The following is a 14,261-nucleotide window of genomic DNA, read 5'->3' on the forward strand; positions in this document are numbered from 1 at the left end:
TTAACAGTGCTACTTCTGTAACGTTTTACCATAAGGCTCTAATTTACTACAGTGTGTGTGTTTTTTTAAACACACTTTTAAAAAATCATTTGAAATACAGGGCTGGATGCATCTCTACTATACTCCAGCATAGCTCCACTGATTTCAGTGGAGTTATGCCAACATGAAAGTGGAATAACAGAGGTGAATCAAGGCCACTGTAATTATACATTGCTTAAAACTTTTGAAAGTCACACACAAATCTGGACCCAACAGAACTGACCATGTCTGACATCTGCATTTTCACACTGCTGTGCTCCTTCTTCCTCTTTCTGTCAGTTTTGTGTTGCTGAATGTTACAGCTGTTACCCATCACAGAACTAGCATTGGGAAGAAGAAAGAGGAGAGATATTGTGGGTCTGATCTTGCTCCATAGATGTTAGTGGAAGTTTTGCCTTGACTTCAGTGGGAACAGGAGAATACCCTCTAGCAGCAGCAAAGGGGCCGCAACAATCGCAAGATCAGGGGAGGCAAGAATGACACCAAAAATCAACTTGTTTTGTTTTAAGAAAAATAGTTGCCATAACTTTTGAAAGTGAGTTTGCATTTATTGGGCAGAACCCTGAATATATTCCTGTCTTTGTCTCATAAATTAATGAAAGTGATATTATAAATTATTTATTTATGTACAACTATATTTGAAATTCATCTAGATATTAAAAATGAAGTTCCTTTTCTTTTATGTCTTTTACACCTTTTTTCTGTTCCTGATTTCTCAGGCAACTTTTCTCCCTTCATTTCCCCTCCACCCCAGACCTTTATCAGTCCCAGAAATAACCACAGGCAGTAGTGGATGGTGCTTCTAAGGCAATTCTCAGCAACGGAATCCAACCTATGTTGCTTATTGTTCTGACTTCTTAATTAGGCAAAACTGTCGTTGACATAAATGGGAGTTTTGCCTGAGTAAGAATTGCAAGATAAACTCTTAAGTATGGATCTGTGTTGGAACTGTGTTTTTTATTGTTCAGGACTCTTCTGTTCTTGGAAAACCAAGTCTCACTTCAGTAATTCAAAATGGAGCATTCCATCTTTGCTGTCACTGTATTCTAAATTTAAATAACAGTGTAACAAGTTTGGGGTAAGAGAAGAAAAATCTAAAGAAACAATGTGTGTTTTTGTATTTGCAAAGCAATTACAGTATCCCACCCCTTTTCACTTCTGCTTGGAGTTCATATATGGTGGTAGAAACTGTAATATTCCAGCTTTGGTTTTCTAAGCGGAGCTAGATCCATTTCATAGGTAAACCAAAATTCATTATGGTATGTATTTTCATTTTCAGATATTATCATGTCCACTTTAGGCACCTCACATCAGTTAGATATAGAGGGGTTGAACACTTGTGCATTGTAGGTACATGAGTGAAGAGTTTACATGTGAATTTACTCTTTATATTTAATTTGGTTTTGATAGGATAATGTTATTTTTGAGAGACTTTCAAAAGATTCCCAGTATATGGAGCAAACACTATTGCATCTTGAATACTTTGCCACAGAAGGTAAGTGAAACAACATGCAAGTATGAATCAATTTTTTGAATTATTATTAGTACTTTACGTATTAATTTTTAAATGCCAACAAATTGTTCAGTGCTGAACAAGACAAAAATAAAGACACAGAGACAAATTCATAGGGTGATGTGTCGTATATGTAAGGTAAACTCACTTACCCATGTGTAAGTCTAAAAAAGGAGTTTACAAGCTGATCCTGCTTCTGTTGAAATCATGGTGAAACTGATTTCAGTGGGAGCAGTACTGAGTCCTGCATAAGAATAAGGGAGAGTAGGGACTTGATTCTGATCTCACTTTTACACATGTAAATCAGGAGTAACTACATTGAAATCAATGGAATTACAGCAGTGTAAAATCAGAAGAGATGAGAATTAGGCCCTAAGTGTCTAAACTAGTGTAACATACAAGCTGAAAGAGCCGGGAAAAAGATGTGCATTACAACTTCAACTCATGTAGATTCATATCTGAATCTGGCTCACTGGCACTGCCCCAGGAGCTTACAATCTAAGATCAAACATGCCAACTTTTTATTTTACTGGTAACAAATCCATGACACATTCATTCACAAGGAAGCGCTAAAAGGGATATGGGCTTTGTTCATTTTATATACCTTTTACTTTATTACTGTAAAAACTTGAATTGATGGCTATTTTTTCCTAAGTCCTATTTTTTCCAGTTTGTTCTTTGAACTCCCCTAACCCCAAATAATAAAGCCTTTCTATTTTATATGGCATGCTTCCTCCTTTTGCTGACTGACCCATGCCAGAATAAAAATCATTACTTAGGCCTGGTCTACACTACACAGTTAGGTTGATGTAAGATGCCTTGTGTTGACCTAGCTGTGGAAGAGTCTTCATTTAAATTTGGTTCCCGCTGACGTAAGTGCTTCTCTATGCCAATTCAGTAACACCACCTCCCTGAGCAGCGTAGAGTCACAGTTTCTATAATTAGGTTGACGCTTACATCAACTGTTGCTGGCTTTCAGGAGCCACGCCACAATGCCCCACACTGACAGTACAATCGATACAAGGTGCCACGTGCTGACACAAGGTGCCATGTGTGCACACACACACGAGCAATTTAATAACTGCAATAGCTGTATGCCAGTGTACATTAGGTTAACTTATTTTGTACTGTAGACATGGTCTCATATATGTTAAACTTGATCAGCCGTCTAATAAAACGATCTCTTTCATACTCCAAGGGGCCTATTCTCTATGTATTGTGTAGGTGTAACTCCCATTCATATAGCTATGAGTTATATGCATGCACGGAGGGGGAGAATACATTCTCTTCTCTGAAAGGAAGTGTTGGGATGAACAATAATTTGGGATGAGTAGCATTGCATATATGAAATACCTGCTGTTAAAATATAATAATGATCCTATTTACCAACCTCATTGGGGTTGTGTAACTTATAGTAATTAACATTTAAAACAAATCACTTTCAGCCTCAAATGGAAAATTAGATGAAAGATGACACTGTTGTTGCTCCAGTATTACTAGATTGCTGAAAATTGGGGAGAGGTTTGTGCATGTTAGGCCAGCTACTGATCTTGGTTATACTGGTGTAAATCCAGGGTAGTCAATGGAATTGGTTAGATTTACGCCAGTGTCAGTAAATTCATAATCTGCCCCATTTGGGTGAAGTTGGTGGAAAAACCCAAATGTTTCCAAACTGTACTGGGAGATTGTCTTGCCTTTCTAGAGCTCGATGTTGCATTACTTATGTGTGCAAAACTTTCATTGACTCCAGTGAGGGGGCCAGGTGTTTAGCATCAGCTGGTTCATTCAATAGAAGGATTTTAATGATGCGATCCTCCCCATCAGTAGGTTAATGTGTGCAACATCTATATTCTGTTTTGTAGGTTTGAGGACTCTCTGCATTGCATATGCAGACCTGTCAGAAAATTCTTATCGAGAGTGGTTAAATGTTTATAATGAAACCAGCACAATTTTGAAAGACAGAACTCAAAAGATGGAGGAGTGCTATGAGATCATTGAAAAGGTAACAACTGCAGACGTTTATGCTGCTGAGGGCTAAATCCTGCTTACCTTATGCATGTGAATAGTTTCATAGTCTTCAAGCAGGATTATTTTGCTAAATGTATCACATGTTGAATTAATAAATACAGCTGCTGGAATATATGTATATATTACACACACGTATGCACACTCTCGCTCTTTCTCACTTTTCTACTGTTGTATCCACTCCAGTTTTCATATTTATTTTTCTAATTCTCAATCCAAAAGACACTTTTTTCAGTCTATGCTGCTGAAATTTTTCCTGTACAATATCTGTAAAGTTACAAATAACTAAGTTAAATGATTACAAAATGTATAAAAAATCCCCTCTCCTTTGGCTGATGAATTACTTAAATGCTTTCAGGGTTAAAACTGGCAGATAGGACTGCGGCTTTATTTGGCAGAGTTTGCTGCTTTTACTTCTGCAGCACTTTGTCTGCCATATTTTTTGTAACATGGCCAAATCTTTTCCTGCAATGGCCCTAAAATTTCAGAAAAATATGCAAAGCTCTGTAGCACTAACTAGTTGTATAAGACATTCTTTTTCTTTCCAGGAATATGGTATATGTATATACAGTACAGATACTTGGATTGTTCAATATTCATTCCATTTGTGTTACATATGATGTGATTATGTCCGTAAATAATTGCAATAATTTTAGCCTTGAGTGATTGTATGCAGGCTGTGTGTACATTTTATGGGAGGGGAAATAGTTTAAATGATGTGACGCTAGGTGATTTCTGTTTTGTGAGCTTAAGAAATACAGATTGTGACCGTTCAAGCATATTGCTATGGTGATTAATGAATGCACCAGTATGTATGTTCATCCACTGGTTAACGTTAAAGTTGTGTAACTTCAATTAATTGCTTTTGAAATGTTGCCATTTTTCTGATCAGAAACATTTGGCTCCATTATACACCTCTAAAATGTGGATTGTACGCAGAGGAAATAGAAGAACCACACAAAAAATTACCGTACTGTGTTTCTCCTTTGAGTAGTGACCCTATGGGTGCTCCACTGTAGGTGTGCTCGTGTCCCTGCACTGCTGATTGGAGAACTTCGGTAGCAGTGTCCACTAGGCCTGCACATGTGCTGTCTCTCCTCGTGCTGCGCCATGAGGCTAGTCAGCACGCATGGGCGAACCCTCCTCAGTTCCTTCTCAACTGCCCATGGCTAGAGATGGAGCTATTATAAGACTATTGCTTTATTTTATATATCTATAGCTAGTTAGTCTCCTAGTTATAGTTCTAGTTTTTTTCTCCTTTCTTATTTTATCCTTGAAAATAATAATTAAAAAATACTTTATTTTCCCCCTCTCTTTTCTCCCCCTCTGGGGACCCTTCCCCACCAATGGGGTGTGCTTGGTTTCCCAGGCTTCAAGAAGTGCCTTACTTGCAAAGAGGTGATCCCGATTGCAGACAAGCACTCCCAGTGCATTCACTGTCTCAGGGAAGGCCACATCCAACAAAAGTGTGGTCTTTGCCAACAACTCCCTCCACGATCTCGTAAGCACAGAGAGCTCTGACAGATGACCATCTTCATGAAGGTGGCTCTCAGGCCTGATGTCAAGTATCAGGGGGTAGCCTTGTTAGTCTGTATCCACAAAAACAACAAGGAGTCCGGTGGCACCTTAAAGACTAACAGATTTATTTGGGCATAAGCTTTCATGGGTAAAGAACCCACTTCTTCAGATGCATGGAGTGAAAATTACAGATGCAGGCATTATAACAGATTTAAAAGATTTAAAAGTAGCCATACTTGAACAAAAAAACCTCAAAAACAGACTTCAAAGAGAAACTGCAGAACTAAAATTCATATGCAAATTTAACACCATTAATTTGGGCTTGAATAGGGACTGGAAGTGACTGGCTCACTACAAAAAGCAACTTTCCCTCTCCTGGTATTGACACCTCCTCATCAATTATTGGGAGTGGACTACATCCACCCTGATTGAATTGGCCCTGTCAACACTGGTTCTCCACTTGTACGGTAACTCCCTTCTCTTCATCTGTCAGTATAATAACACCTTCCCTTCATTTCCCCTACTATTGAAGGTCCCGCAGAAAATAAAGACGGAGCCCACGTCATTCTGATTCCTCCTACTTGGCCAAGGCAGACTTGGTACCCTTACCTGTCACAGCTCACAACGTGCCCACCAATCCCTCTCCCAGCCATTCCGAACCTCCTCTCAAAGAACAGAGGACGTACCCTACATCCCGACTTGGGGATTCTCCACCTCAAGGCATGGCTTCTGCTTGGGTCCAATATCTAGAAAGCTCCTGTTAAGGGAGGTACAAGAGGTTCTGTTGCACAGCAGAAAGTCCTTGACTTGACATACTTACTGGCAAACATGATTTGGTGCTCTTCTTAACAAATCTCCCCGACATCTGTGACTCTTCCACATATCCTACCTAGACTATGAATTGACCCTAATGAAATGGGGTCTATCTCTAAGCTGTCTCAGGGTTCACTTAGCAACTATAACAGTTTTCCACCAGCCTGTTGAGGGGTACTCAGTGCTGTCACATCCAGGTTTCTCAAGGGTATGGTAAACCTTTTCCCAAAACCTCGACTTCTGACTCCCACGTGGGACCTAAGCTTGGTACTGAAAGCTTTGACTAGGCCTCCTTGTGAACCTATGGCCACCTATTCACTGACATACCTTTCCATGAAAATGGCCTTCCTGATAGTGATTTCCTTGCGCATGAGAATAGGAGAGAGAACTGCTCTGATGGTGCATCCCCGCTATATATTCTTCACTGACAAGGTTACTCTTAGGCCACATCCAGAATTCATCCCTAAGGTTACCTCCCCGTTTCACATGAATCAGTTGATTCACCTTCCAATCTTTTACCCCAAGCTTCACCGAGACAGCAGGGAGGCTATATTGCATACCCTCGATGTCAGGAGAGCCCTGGCCTTCTACCTGGACAGGACTAAGGCCTTCAGGAAGTCCCCTAAGCTTTTCCTCTTTGTTGCGGAAAGATCCAAGGGCTCAGCAGTATCAGCCCAAAGGCTTTCCAAATGGGTCTCAACTTGCATCAGACAGTGTTACCAAGTTTGCAGTATGACCCCTCCAGACTGTTTGTACACACTCCACAAGGTTGATTTCCTCATCCATTGCCTTCTTCAAGAATGTTCCTATCTCGGAGATCTGTAGAGCGGCGACATGTGTGTCAGCCCACACCTTCACAGAACACTATGTGATCACCAGAGACTCCGCCGCCATCTTTGGCTCCACAGTACTGCCATCTGTAATGGACCAGACTCTGAAGTCCCGGCCCTCCAGAAACGATACTGCTTGGGAGTCACCTACAGTGGAGCACCCATAGGGATACTACTCAAAGAAGAAGTTACTCACCTTGTGCAGTAACAATGGTTCTTCAAGATGTGTGTCCCTCCACAACCCACCCTCTTCCCTCTACTTTGGAGTTCTTGTCAATGACTCTGTGCTAGAGAAGGAACTTAGGGGGGTTAGCCCGCACGCACTGACTAGCCTCGGGCACAGCACGAGGAGAGACAGCGGATGTGTGGGCTTACTGGACACTGCTATTGAAGTTCTCTGATCAGCAGCACAAGGACGCAAGCATACCTACAGTGGAGTACCCATACGGGGACACATCTTGAAGAACCATTGTTTCTGCACATGGTGAGTAACTTCTTCATCTCTTGTCAAAACACTGTATTAGTGATGAGGTGCAGCATGCAGTAATGAATTGCCTTTTAAGTGTGGTCTAAGCTGATATTGGCCTAAAGAAAACAATCCCTCAAATTCTTATGTTTGTTTTAGGATTTACTGCTTCTTGGAGCTACAGCCATTGAGGACCGCCTTCAAGCAGGTGTTCCAGAAACTATAGCAACACTAATGAAAGCAGAAATCAAGATATGGATCCTGACAGGGGACAAACAGGAAACAGCTCTCAACATAGGTAGCAACAGCAGCCTTCATATTTTATTTTCCTTTGAATTCACCTGATACAGAGCTATGAAGATATGTAGCAAATGTGTGCGTTAAGGTAACTGGTGTTAGTGACTAAGAAGCCATTGTAACCTCCATTGAATGAAAAATGTTAATTAGAGTTTAAGGTGCAGTCTAGTTTGTATATTTGAAGGTGAAAGTAGCATTCCAGTAGTAGGGGGAAATCAGCTTGTATGAAAAAGTTCTTGACACCTAGTGCCACTTCCCAGTGGAAAGTCTTTCAGTCCAGTCTCTCTTCTTACCAGATGGGGAATGAAGTGGGCATGAGACTTAAGCCCCTCCTGCACCAGGGCCAGTTGGTAGGGGAGCCTGGGCCCTCCCACTCCACAGGGCTCTGACCCAGGGCCCTAATTAGGATGCCAGACACTGTTGATCCTGAGTCCCCCTGAGTTACCCTCCCTTGGTCACTTCCTACCATCTGCTTCTCTCCCCCAGCTCAAAGTCCAATATAAGGTAAAAAGAAAAGATAAGTAAATATTCAGCCCCAACTGCGCTCAACATACAGTCGTCTTCCTCTCAGCAGACTTCTCCGGTGCTCTTGTCCAGGAGCCCTTCCAGTAGGTCTGTCTTCCTCCCCAGCCTTCCGAGCTGAGTTGATCCCTTCTCCAGTTGGGGCATTCTCTGCAGGTGTGGAGGGGCGGGGTTACCTGGACCTAGTATTGTCCTTTAATCCCTTCAAGCCTAGCATGGGGTTGGTACACCCCATCACAGATGGGTAGTAATGGGAAAAGGGTGGACACCATAGCTCGTTTTAATGAGCTTTTCCATATTTTTTGAGAGCTGGTCTGCCACCTAATTCTTGAGGTCCTTCAGAGCTCTTGAATTCATGCTGATGTAAGTTTCTAGTGTAGACCAGCCCTAAGCCTTTGAAAAGTCCGTTTGCATATGTCCAGAGACTTGCTAGAGCTTTGGAGCTAATTCCCCAAAGATTCCATCCACACTGGGCATGCTACAGCCCAGGGCTAAGCAGGACTTTACCTGCAGTTGCAGCTTTGGGCACCTGTGGCTGGGCCAGGGCCAGGCAGGCACATGAACTGAGGGTGGGAAGCTGCTCTCTTGTTTTCCTAATGCCCCCCTTCTGAGCCCAGGCAGTGTGGAGGAGGAAGCTGCCTGATTGGAAGGCAAAGGGGCAAGAATTGGTTCTGGGGGCAAATAGGTCGAGACAAGGAACCTGCCATGGGAGACTGGACTGGGAACAAGTGGGGCTGTGGGAAGAAGTTGGGAGAAGGAGCAACAACTGATCTGTTGAGTGGTCGAGGTGAGGGGGAAGAACTGTGATTGGCTGGGCAAAGACTTCGACAAGGAGCTTGGATGGGAAAGAGGGGAACTGAGATTGGACAAGGAGTCTAGGGATGGAGATTGGGAATGGGAGTCAGGAGGGATAGGGAACATGGGGATGTGGAGTGTATCTGGAGATTGGAGGGAAGAGAGACAGAGCAGATGAGGAAGTGGGAGGGAAGGAGAGACTGGCTAGTCAAAGAGACTAGGGTTCAGGAGCTAGAGGGTGGGGATAGGAACTGGGAATGGCTGTACAAGAAAACTCGGATTGAAAAATCCAGGGGGTGAGGCAAGGATTTACTGGGCAAAGGAGACTTGGTTTGGGATGAGGAGCCTGAGGAATGGAGACTGGGGCTGGGTAATCAGGGAGATTGGGACTGGGATGAGGAGCTAGAAGTGGGGAAGACAAGGCTGGGACAGGGCCAGTTTGGAAGGGATGTGACAGAAAGGGTCAAGCTTGGGGGCACCGGTAGGAGAACCTGTGCCCACTAGAGCTCACTCCCCTCCAGAGCCTGGAATGCAACCCAATGTTCCTGAGTCTCACCATTCCTCTGCTGCAGCAAATATCTGTGAAACCCTCTGGCAAAGTGTGTGTGTATCACCTCTAGTTAGTGCTTGTCCACACAGAGAATGACAACTTCTGCTGTCACCTACTCCATTATCACAAGTGGCAGAGAGCTGTGCTATGGATGTAAAGGTTTCAACCTTGCTGGTGACCCATGTGGGTGTCAATATGATGCATATGATGGAGTTTGTTTTTTTTCAGCTGTTTTTTTCAGTATAGAAAAGTATACACAAAAATCCGTTAAAAGAACATTATCAAAGTTGCAAAGTCAAGCACTTAAAACTTAGAAAATACCACAATTAAGGTTGCCTGTGAAACCTTAATTCAGACCCAGGTGCGTATGCCTTATGATACAGTCTTCAATTACATGATCATATACAATTTCTTCCACAGAATATCTGCCTCATTCAGTGCATAGGACAGACCTGCTCTGAGGATGAATCAGGGTTGTGTACTGAAGGAGTCTGTTGTCGGGCCATTGCTTAATTTTTTGCACCAGTTGGGAGATGTTCAGTGAATGAGCCAGGGGATTACAGAAAGAGAAGGCAGTTGAATGCTGCCCTGGTACTTTGGATTCTAGTTCCTATATGATGCTAATCAAGTCACTTAAACCAAATTTTTCAGAGTAGTCAATGAGGGTATGTCTGCACAGCCGGCAGCAGCCCATGGCAGCAAACCTCCGAATCTGGGTTGACAGACTCAGGCTTGCGGGGCTCACACGACCATGCTAAAAAGAGCTGTATAAACAGTGCTTTTAACTCGCGGCTCATGCTTTAGGCTTCAGAGCCCAAGCTCCAGCCTGAGTTGCAATGCCTACACAGCTATTTGTAGCGTGGTGACTATTTTTAGGAAGTCTTTTGACCCAGGCTTATAGGCTCACTGCTGAGGGTTGTGTGGGCAAACCCTAATTGTGTGTTTCTCATTTTCTAGGTGCCTGACTTGAGATCCTGGGGTCTGATTGGCAGAAGTGCTGATTACACAGAGCTGCAATTGGAGGCAGCGGGAGCTGTGCTTGTGCATATAAAGTGCTATATGATGCTAAGTACTCTGAAAAATCAGATCCTAGGTATCGCACCCAAAATTAGTGAATACTTTTGACCTGAATCTCTCTCTGCCTCAGTTCCCCATCTGTAAAACAGAACAAATAAATACCTCCTCGTCTCAGAGGTGTTCTGAAAATCAATTGTGAAACACTCATATACTATAATGATGAGCACCATAGAAAAGCCCATGAGGAAATTCATTTGTCTTCAGAGCAGGGTTTGAATAGTTTGCAGTAACTAAGGGATAGAGCCACACATTGAACAATGGGAGGGGGGGGGGGAAATAGCTGCTCATTAAGTGAGCACTGTCCATCTTGAGGCAGGGGTCCTGTGGAAAATATGAGATGTGACTAAAGACTGTTTGATAATGCATATGAACAATTGGGGCTGAAATAAAGTTGCACAGGGAACCTTTATTCTGGCATTTCTTAACATCTGAATGCTTGGCTTTTCAACCTTAATGTTCTTTTATTGTAGTTTTTCCTGTGTAGTGTATATATATAAATATCATATTGATTTCTACTGGGGAAAGACTTCTGTGGAATATATCATTCAGTCCTGTGTATCTTATTTCCAGAAAGATATGGACAAACTGGAGAGAGTTCAGAGAAGAGCACAAAAAAAAAAAAAGATTAATTGTCTGAGGGATTGACATATGAGGAAAGATTAAAGGAACTATGAGTTAAATCCTGGCCCCATTGAAGTCAGTGGGAATTTTGCCATTGACTTCAATGAAGCCAGGATTTCACCCTAAATCTCTGAATCTTGGCTAAGTCATGACTACCCGAGTGTGTACACTAAGGAGGGAGAGGAATTTTTCAGCATGATACAAAGGGGAACTACTTGAAGTAATGGTATGAAGTTAGAGAAAGAAGAATGTAGGAGAAATATCAGGAGACCCGTCCTGCAGTGAGACATATTAGATGGTGGAGTAAATACTCTAAGGGCTTGTCTACACTTACAGCGGTGCAGCTACGCCAGTGCGGCTGTGCTGCTGTAGCACTTAGTGAAGAAGTCCTATCTATGCTGATGGGAGAGCTTCTCCCAGCGGTGCAGGTGCTTCTTCTCCCCAAGAGGTGGTAGCTACGTCAACGAGAGAAGCCCTCCCGTCGACGTAGCACTGTCTACACCAGGGGTTAGGTTGGTATAACTACAGCACTCAAGGGTGTGGATTTTTCACAGCCCTGAGTGACGTAGTTATACCGACATAAATTCCTAGTGTAGACCGAGCCTCAGGGAAGTGGTGGTGGCCCTTTCCTTGAGATCTTTCAGAGCCGCTAAAATACCACCGTAAGGACAATACAGAATAGGTGGGGGGATGGGCTATGGATGTTGTTTTCCATCTGTCTATAAATGGTCACATGGCCTTTTTGGCTGGAATTCAGATGACTCTGGAGATTGATGTTGAAAATGTCACCTGCCAATTTTAAGCCAGTGGAATAAGTCTGGTTTGAACAGGTGGGGCAATTGGCCAAGATATCCTTGTCCATCCACATATACTACAAAGTGCCACATCTCTTGAGTCACTGCTTCCTTAGCCCTTGCCACCATGCCAGCAGAGCCAAACTGACTGCACCAACACAGTCCTCAGGAAGGACCTATCCAGCTCAGCCCTCTACAGCTTCATCTATGTGAACATGATAGTTTGTGTGCTGTGTGACAAGCTTGTCTTCACCTACAGGTGTATAATCAAGCTTTACAAACATGATTCAAACTGTACACAAAATGTTACTGCTGAACATTAGACTAACTATAGTGATCATTTAAAAGCACAGTTTTAAAAAGGTATCCCTCTGCATCCCAATATTTGCTTTATTTTGAGCATGTGTACAAATTTCAAAAAGATATGAATGAGTGGAAAACAATGCCAGATAAGATTCAGTCAGTCACAGAACAAGCCTGTGTAAATCATATTACTTCACTAATTAACATAGACACTATTCTGAAAGGTCTGTACTGACATCCATTGTTGCATTTTACTAGCTATGGCAAATAAAAAGAAAGTGCTTTTGTGGTAGATTGACCCCTTCACAGCTTCATGCCCATAAAAGGGAGCAAGAGTTGGTCTTGCTTCATGCCATTGAGACCCATCAATGGATGTTACAGAAACTTTCTGGGTGCCAGCTTCTACTTCACCACCCTTCATGCTGTGACGGAATATTCTAATGTGGCACTGCCCTCTAATGAGATACAAGAAGGGAAAGCCTACAGCAAAAATAAACAACTAGTTATTAGTAAGAGATTTAAAAAGCCCGTCTCATTCCCAGTGCCGTGGTAGAGGAGGCCAACTTTTCCATGACCATCTAGAAAAAGTGCCTGCACTGTATGCAAGTGCAAGAGCTTGCTTATGAAAAACCCTTCAGTTATCTGAGCAAGCAGGCATGCGTGCCTATTGTGCTTGTACAGCACCTAACCCAGTGGGGTCCTGGTCCAGAGTAGAGCCCTAGGTGCTACAACAATACAAATAGTAAATAGTAATAATATAATAAAAGGAGCAGCTGCCCTTCTGATTGTCTGTCTGGTTTGCATTGCAAATGTGGATTTTTAAAGAATATATATTTTAGGTGTATTTTTAGAGGCCTCTTTGAAAACACAGCCTATGAGTTTGAAACAAATGGAACAGCATCTCTCCAGATCTTGAATTATTTTCTTGGTAAGGCTGATGAGCAATGCACGCATCTCAATCCTGATCCTGAAGTACCAAACAGTTTTAGGAAGTTCGGTGGAAGACAGAATGGAATTGGAACCAAGTTTCCTAATTTGGATTTCTATCCCATAGCAAATGTCTGTTGTTTTATGGAACTTGTGCCCACATGTTTACTTGTCTCACATGCTTACGGATGTGCCACCATGTCATATAGGACAAGCAAGTACATAAGAGCCTATCTACTTAATTCTAAAGTCCTTCAGCCCTTCTTATCAGACGAAGAGAAGCAGAGCTTCACTCAGTCTGGTCTTGTGAATGGACAGGCTGTCATGCACATATATACATATATAGTCCCGGTGTTACCTTGTTGCCAAAGTCTGCAACCATCATTCTTACCAAACAGTCCTCAAAGAAAGCTACAGTTAGCCTGTATAAAGCACCACTCACACTTGCCTTTCTTTCTTTGTGTGTTTACAAATCTTTACCAACAGCCATTAGCTTTTTTTCCTTTAGGAATTACCTATCTTAGTAACATGTGCTGTTTTCTTGTTGAAGCAGATACTTTCTTAGCATCCTCAAATTAGCTCTGACTTTAAGGCCTTTAGCTGTTTGAACAAAAGTGACCTATGAGCCATTATGTACACAGATCTGCAGGTAGACTGTTAGTAATTTTCTGAGTGGCCTTTTGCCAAAATTCTGGAACTCTGTGACCGAACTTGCATTACTATAGCAAAGTTTCAGACACTCGGTAATTTTCATTATTTAGCTTTAAAATTGGCTTCAGTTAGTGTAAGTGAAATTTCAGATGCAGTCTGCATGACTCATATAGTTATTGTTTGCTTACTGGACTTGTGTAAGATCTCAATGTACCTGTAGAATTCAAAGGCACTAAAATGGATTAAACAGAATTTTCTGAAGTGGTAGTATTTCTAGTAGAAATAGGGTGGGTGGCTTAATATCTAAATATTTTAAGAGTCATTTACCACTGCATCTGGTGTGAATCTTCTGTAAAATCAGTTTGTTGATCTCAGCTTGCTCCTCAAAGGACAATAGTCAACAACCACAAAAGCACTTTCTTTTTATTTGCCATAGCTAGTAAAATGCAACAATGGATGTAAGTACAGACCTTTCAGAATAGTGTCTATGTTAATTAGTGAAGTAATATGATTTACATAG

The 14,261-nt window shown here is 42.2% G+C and overlaps 1 protein-coding gene across 1 annotated transcript in view; it reads left to right on the forward strand.

The window, feature by feature from the left end:
* ATP8A2 (ATPase phospholipid transporting 8A2) overlaps window positions 1–14,261 on the forward strand; it is a 549,272-nt gene that overhangs the window by 109,282 nt on the left and 425,729 nt on the right. The window contains exons 21-23 of the mRNA XM_065423317.1: window positions 1,450–1,534; window positions 3,415–3,554; window positions 7,364–7,502. Coding sequence (XP_065279389.1) covers window positions 1,450–1,534; window positions 3,415–3,554; window positions 7,364–7,502 — 364 coding nt within the window. The remainder of the gene's footprint in view (window positions 1–1,449; window positions 1,535–3,414; window positions 3,555–7,363; window positions 7,503–14,261) is intronic.

This window comes from Emys orbicularis, chromosome 1 (assembly GCF_028017835.1).
Source record: "Emys orbicularis isolate rEmyOrb1 chromosome 1, rEmyOrb1.hap1, whole genome shotgun sequence".
NCBI classification, from domain to species: Eukaryota; Metazoa; Chordata; order Testudines; family Emydidae; genus Emys; species Emys orbicularis.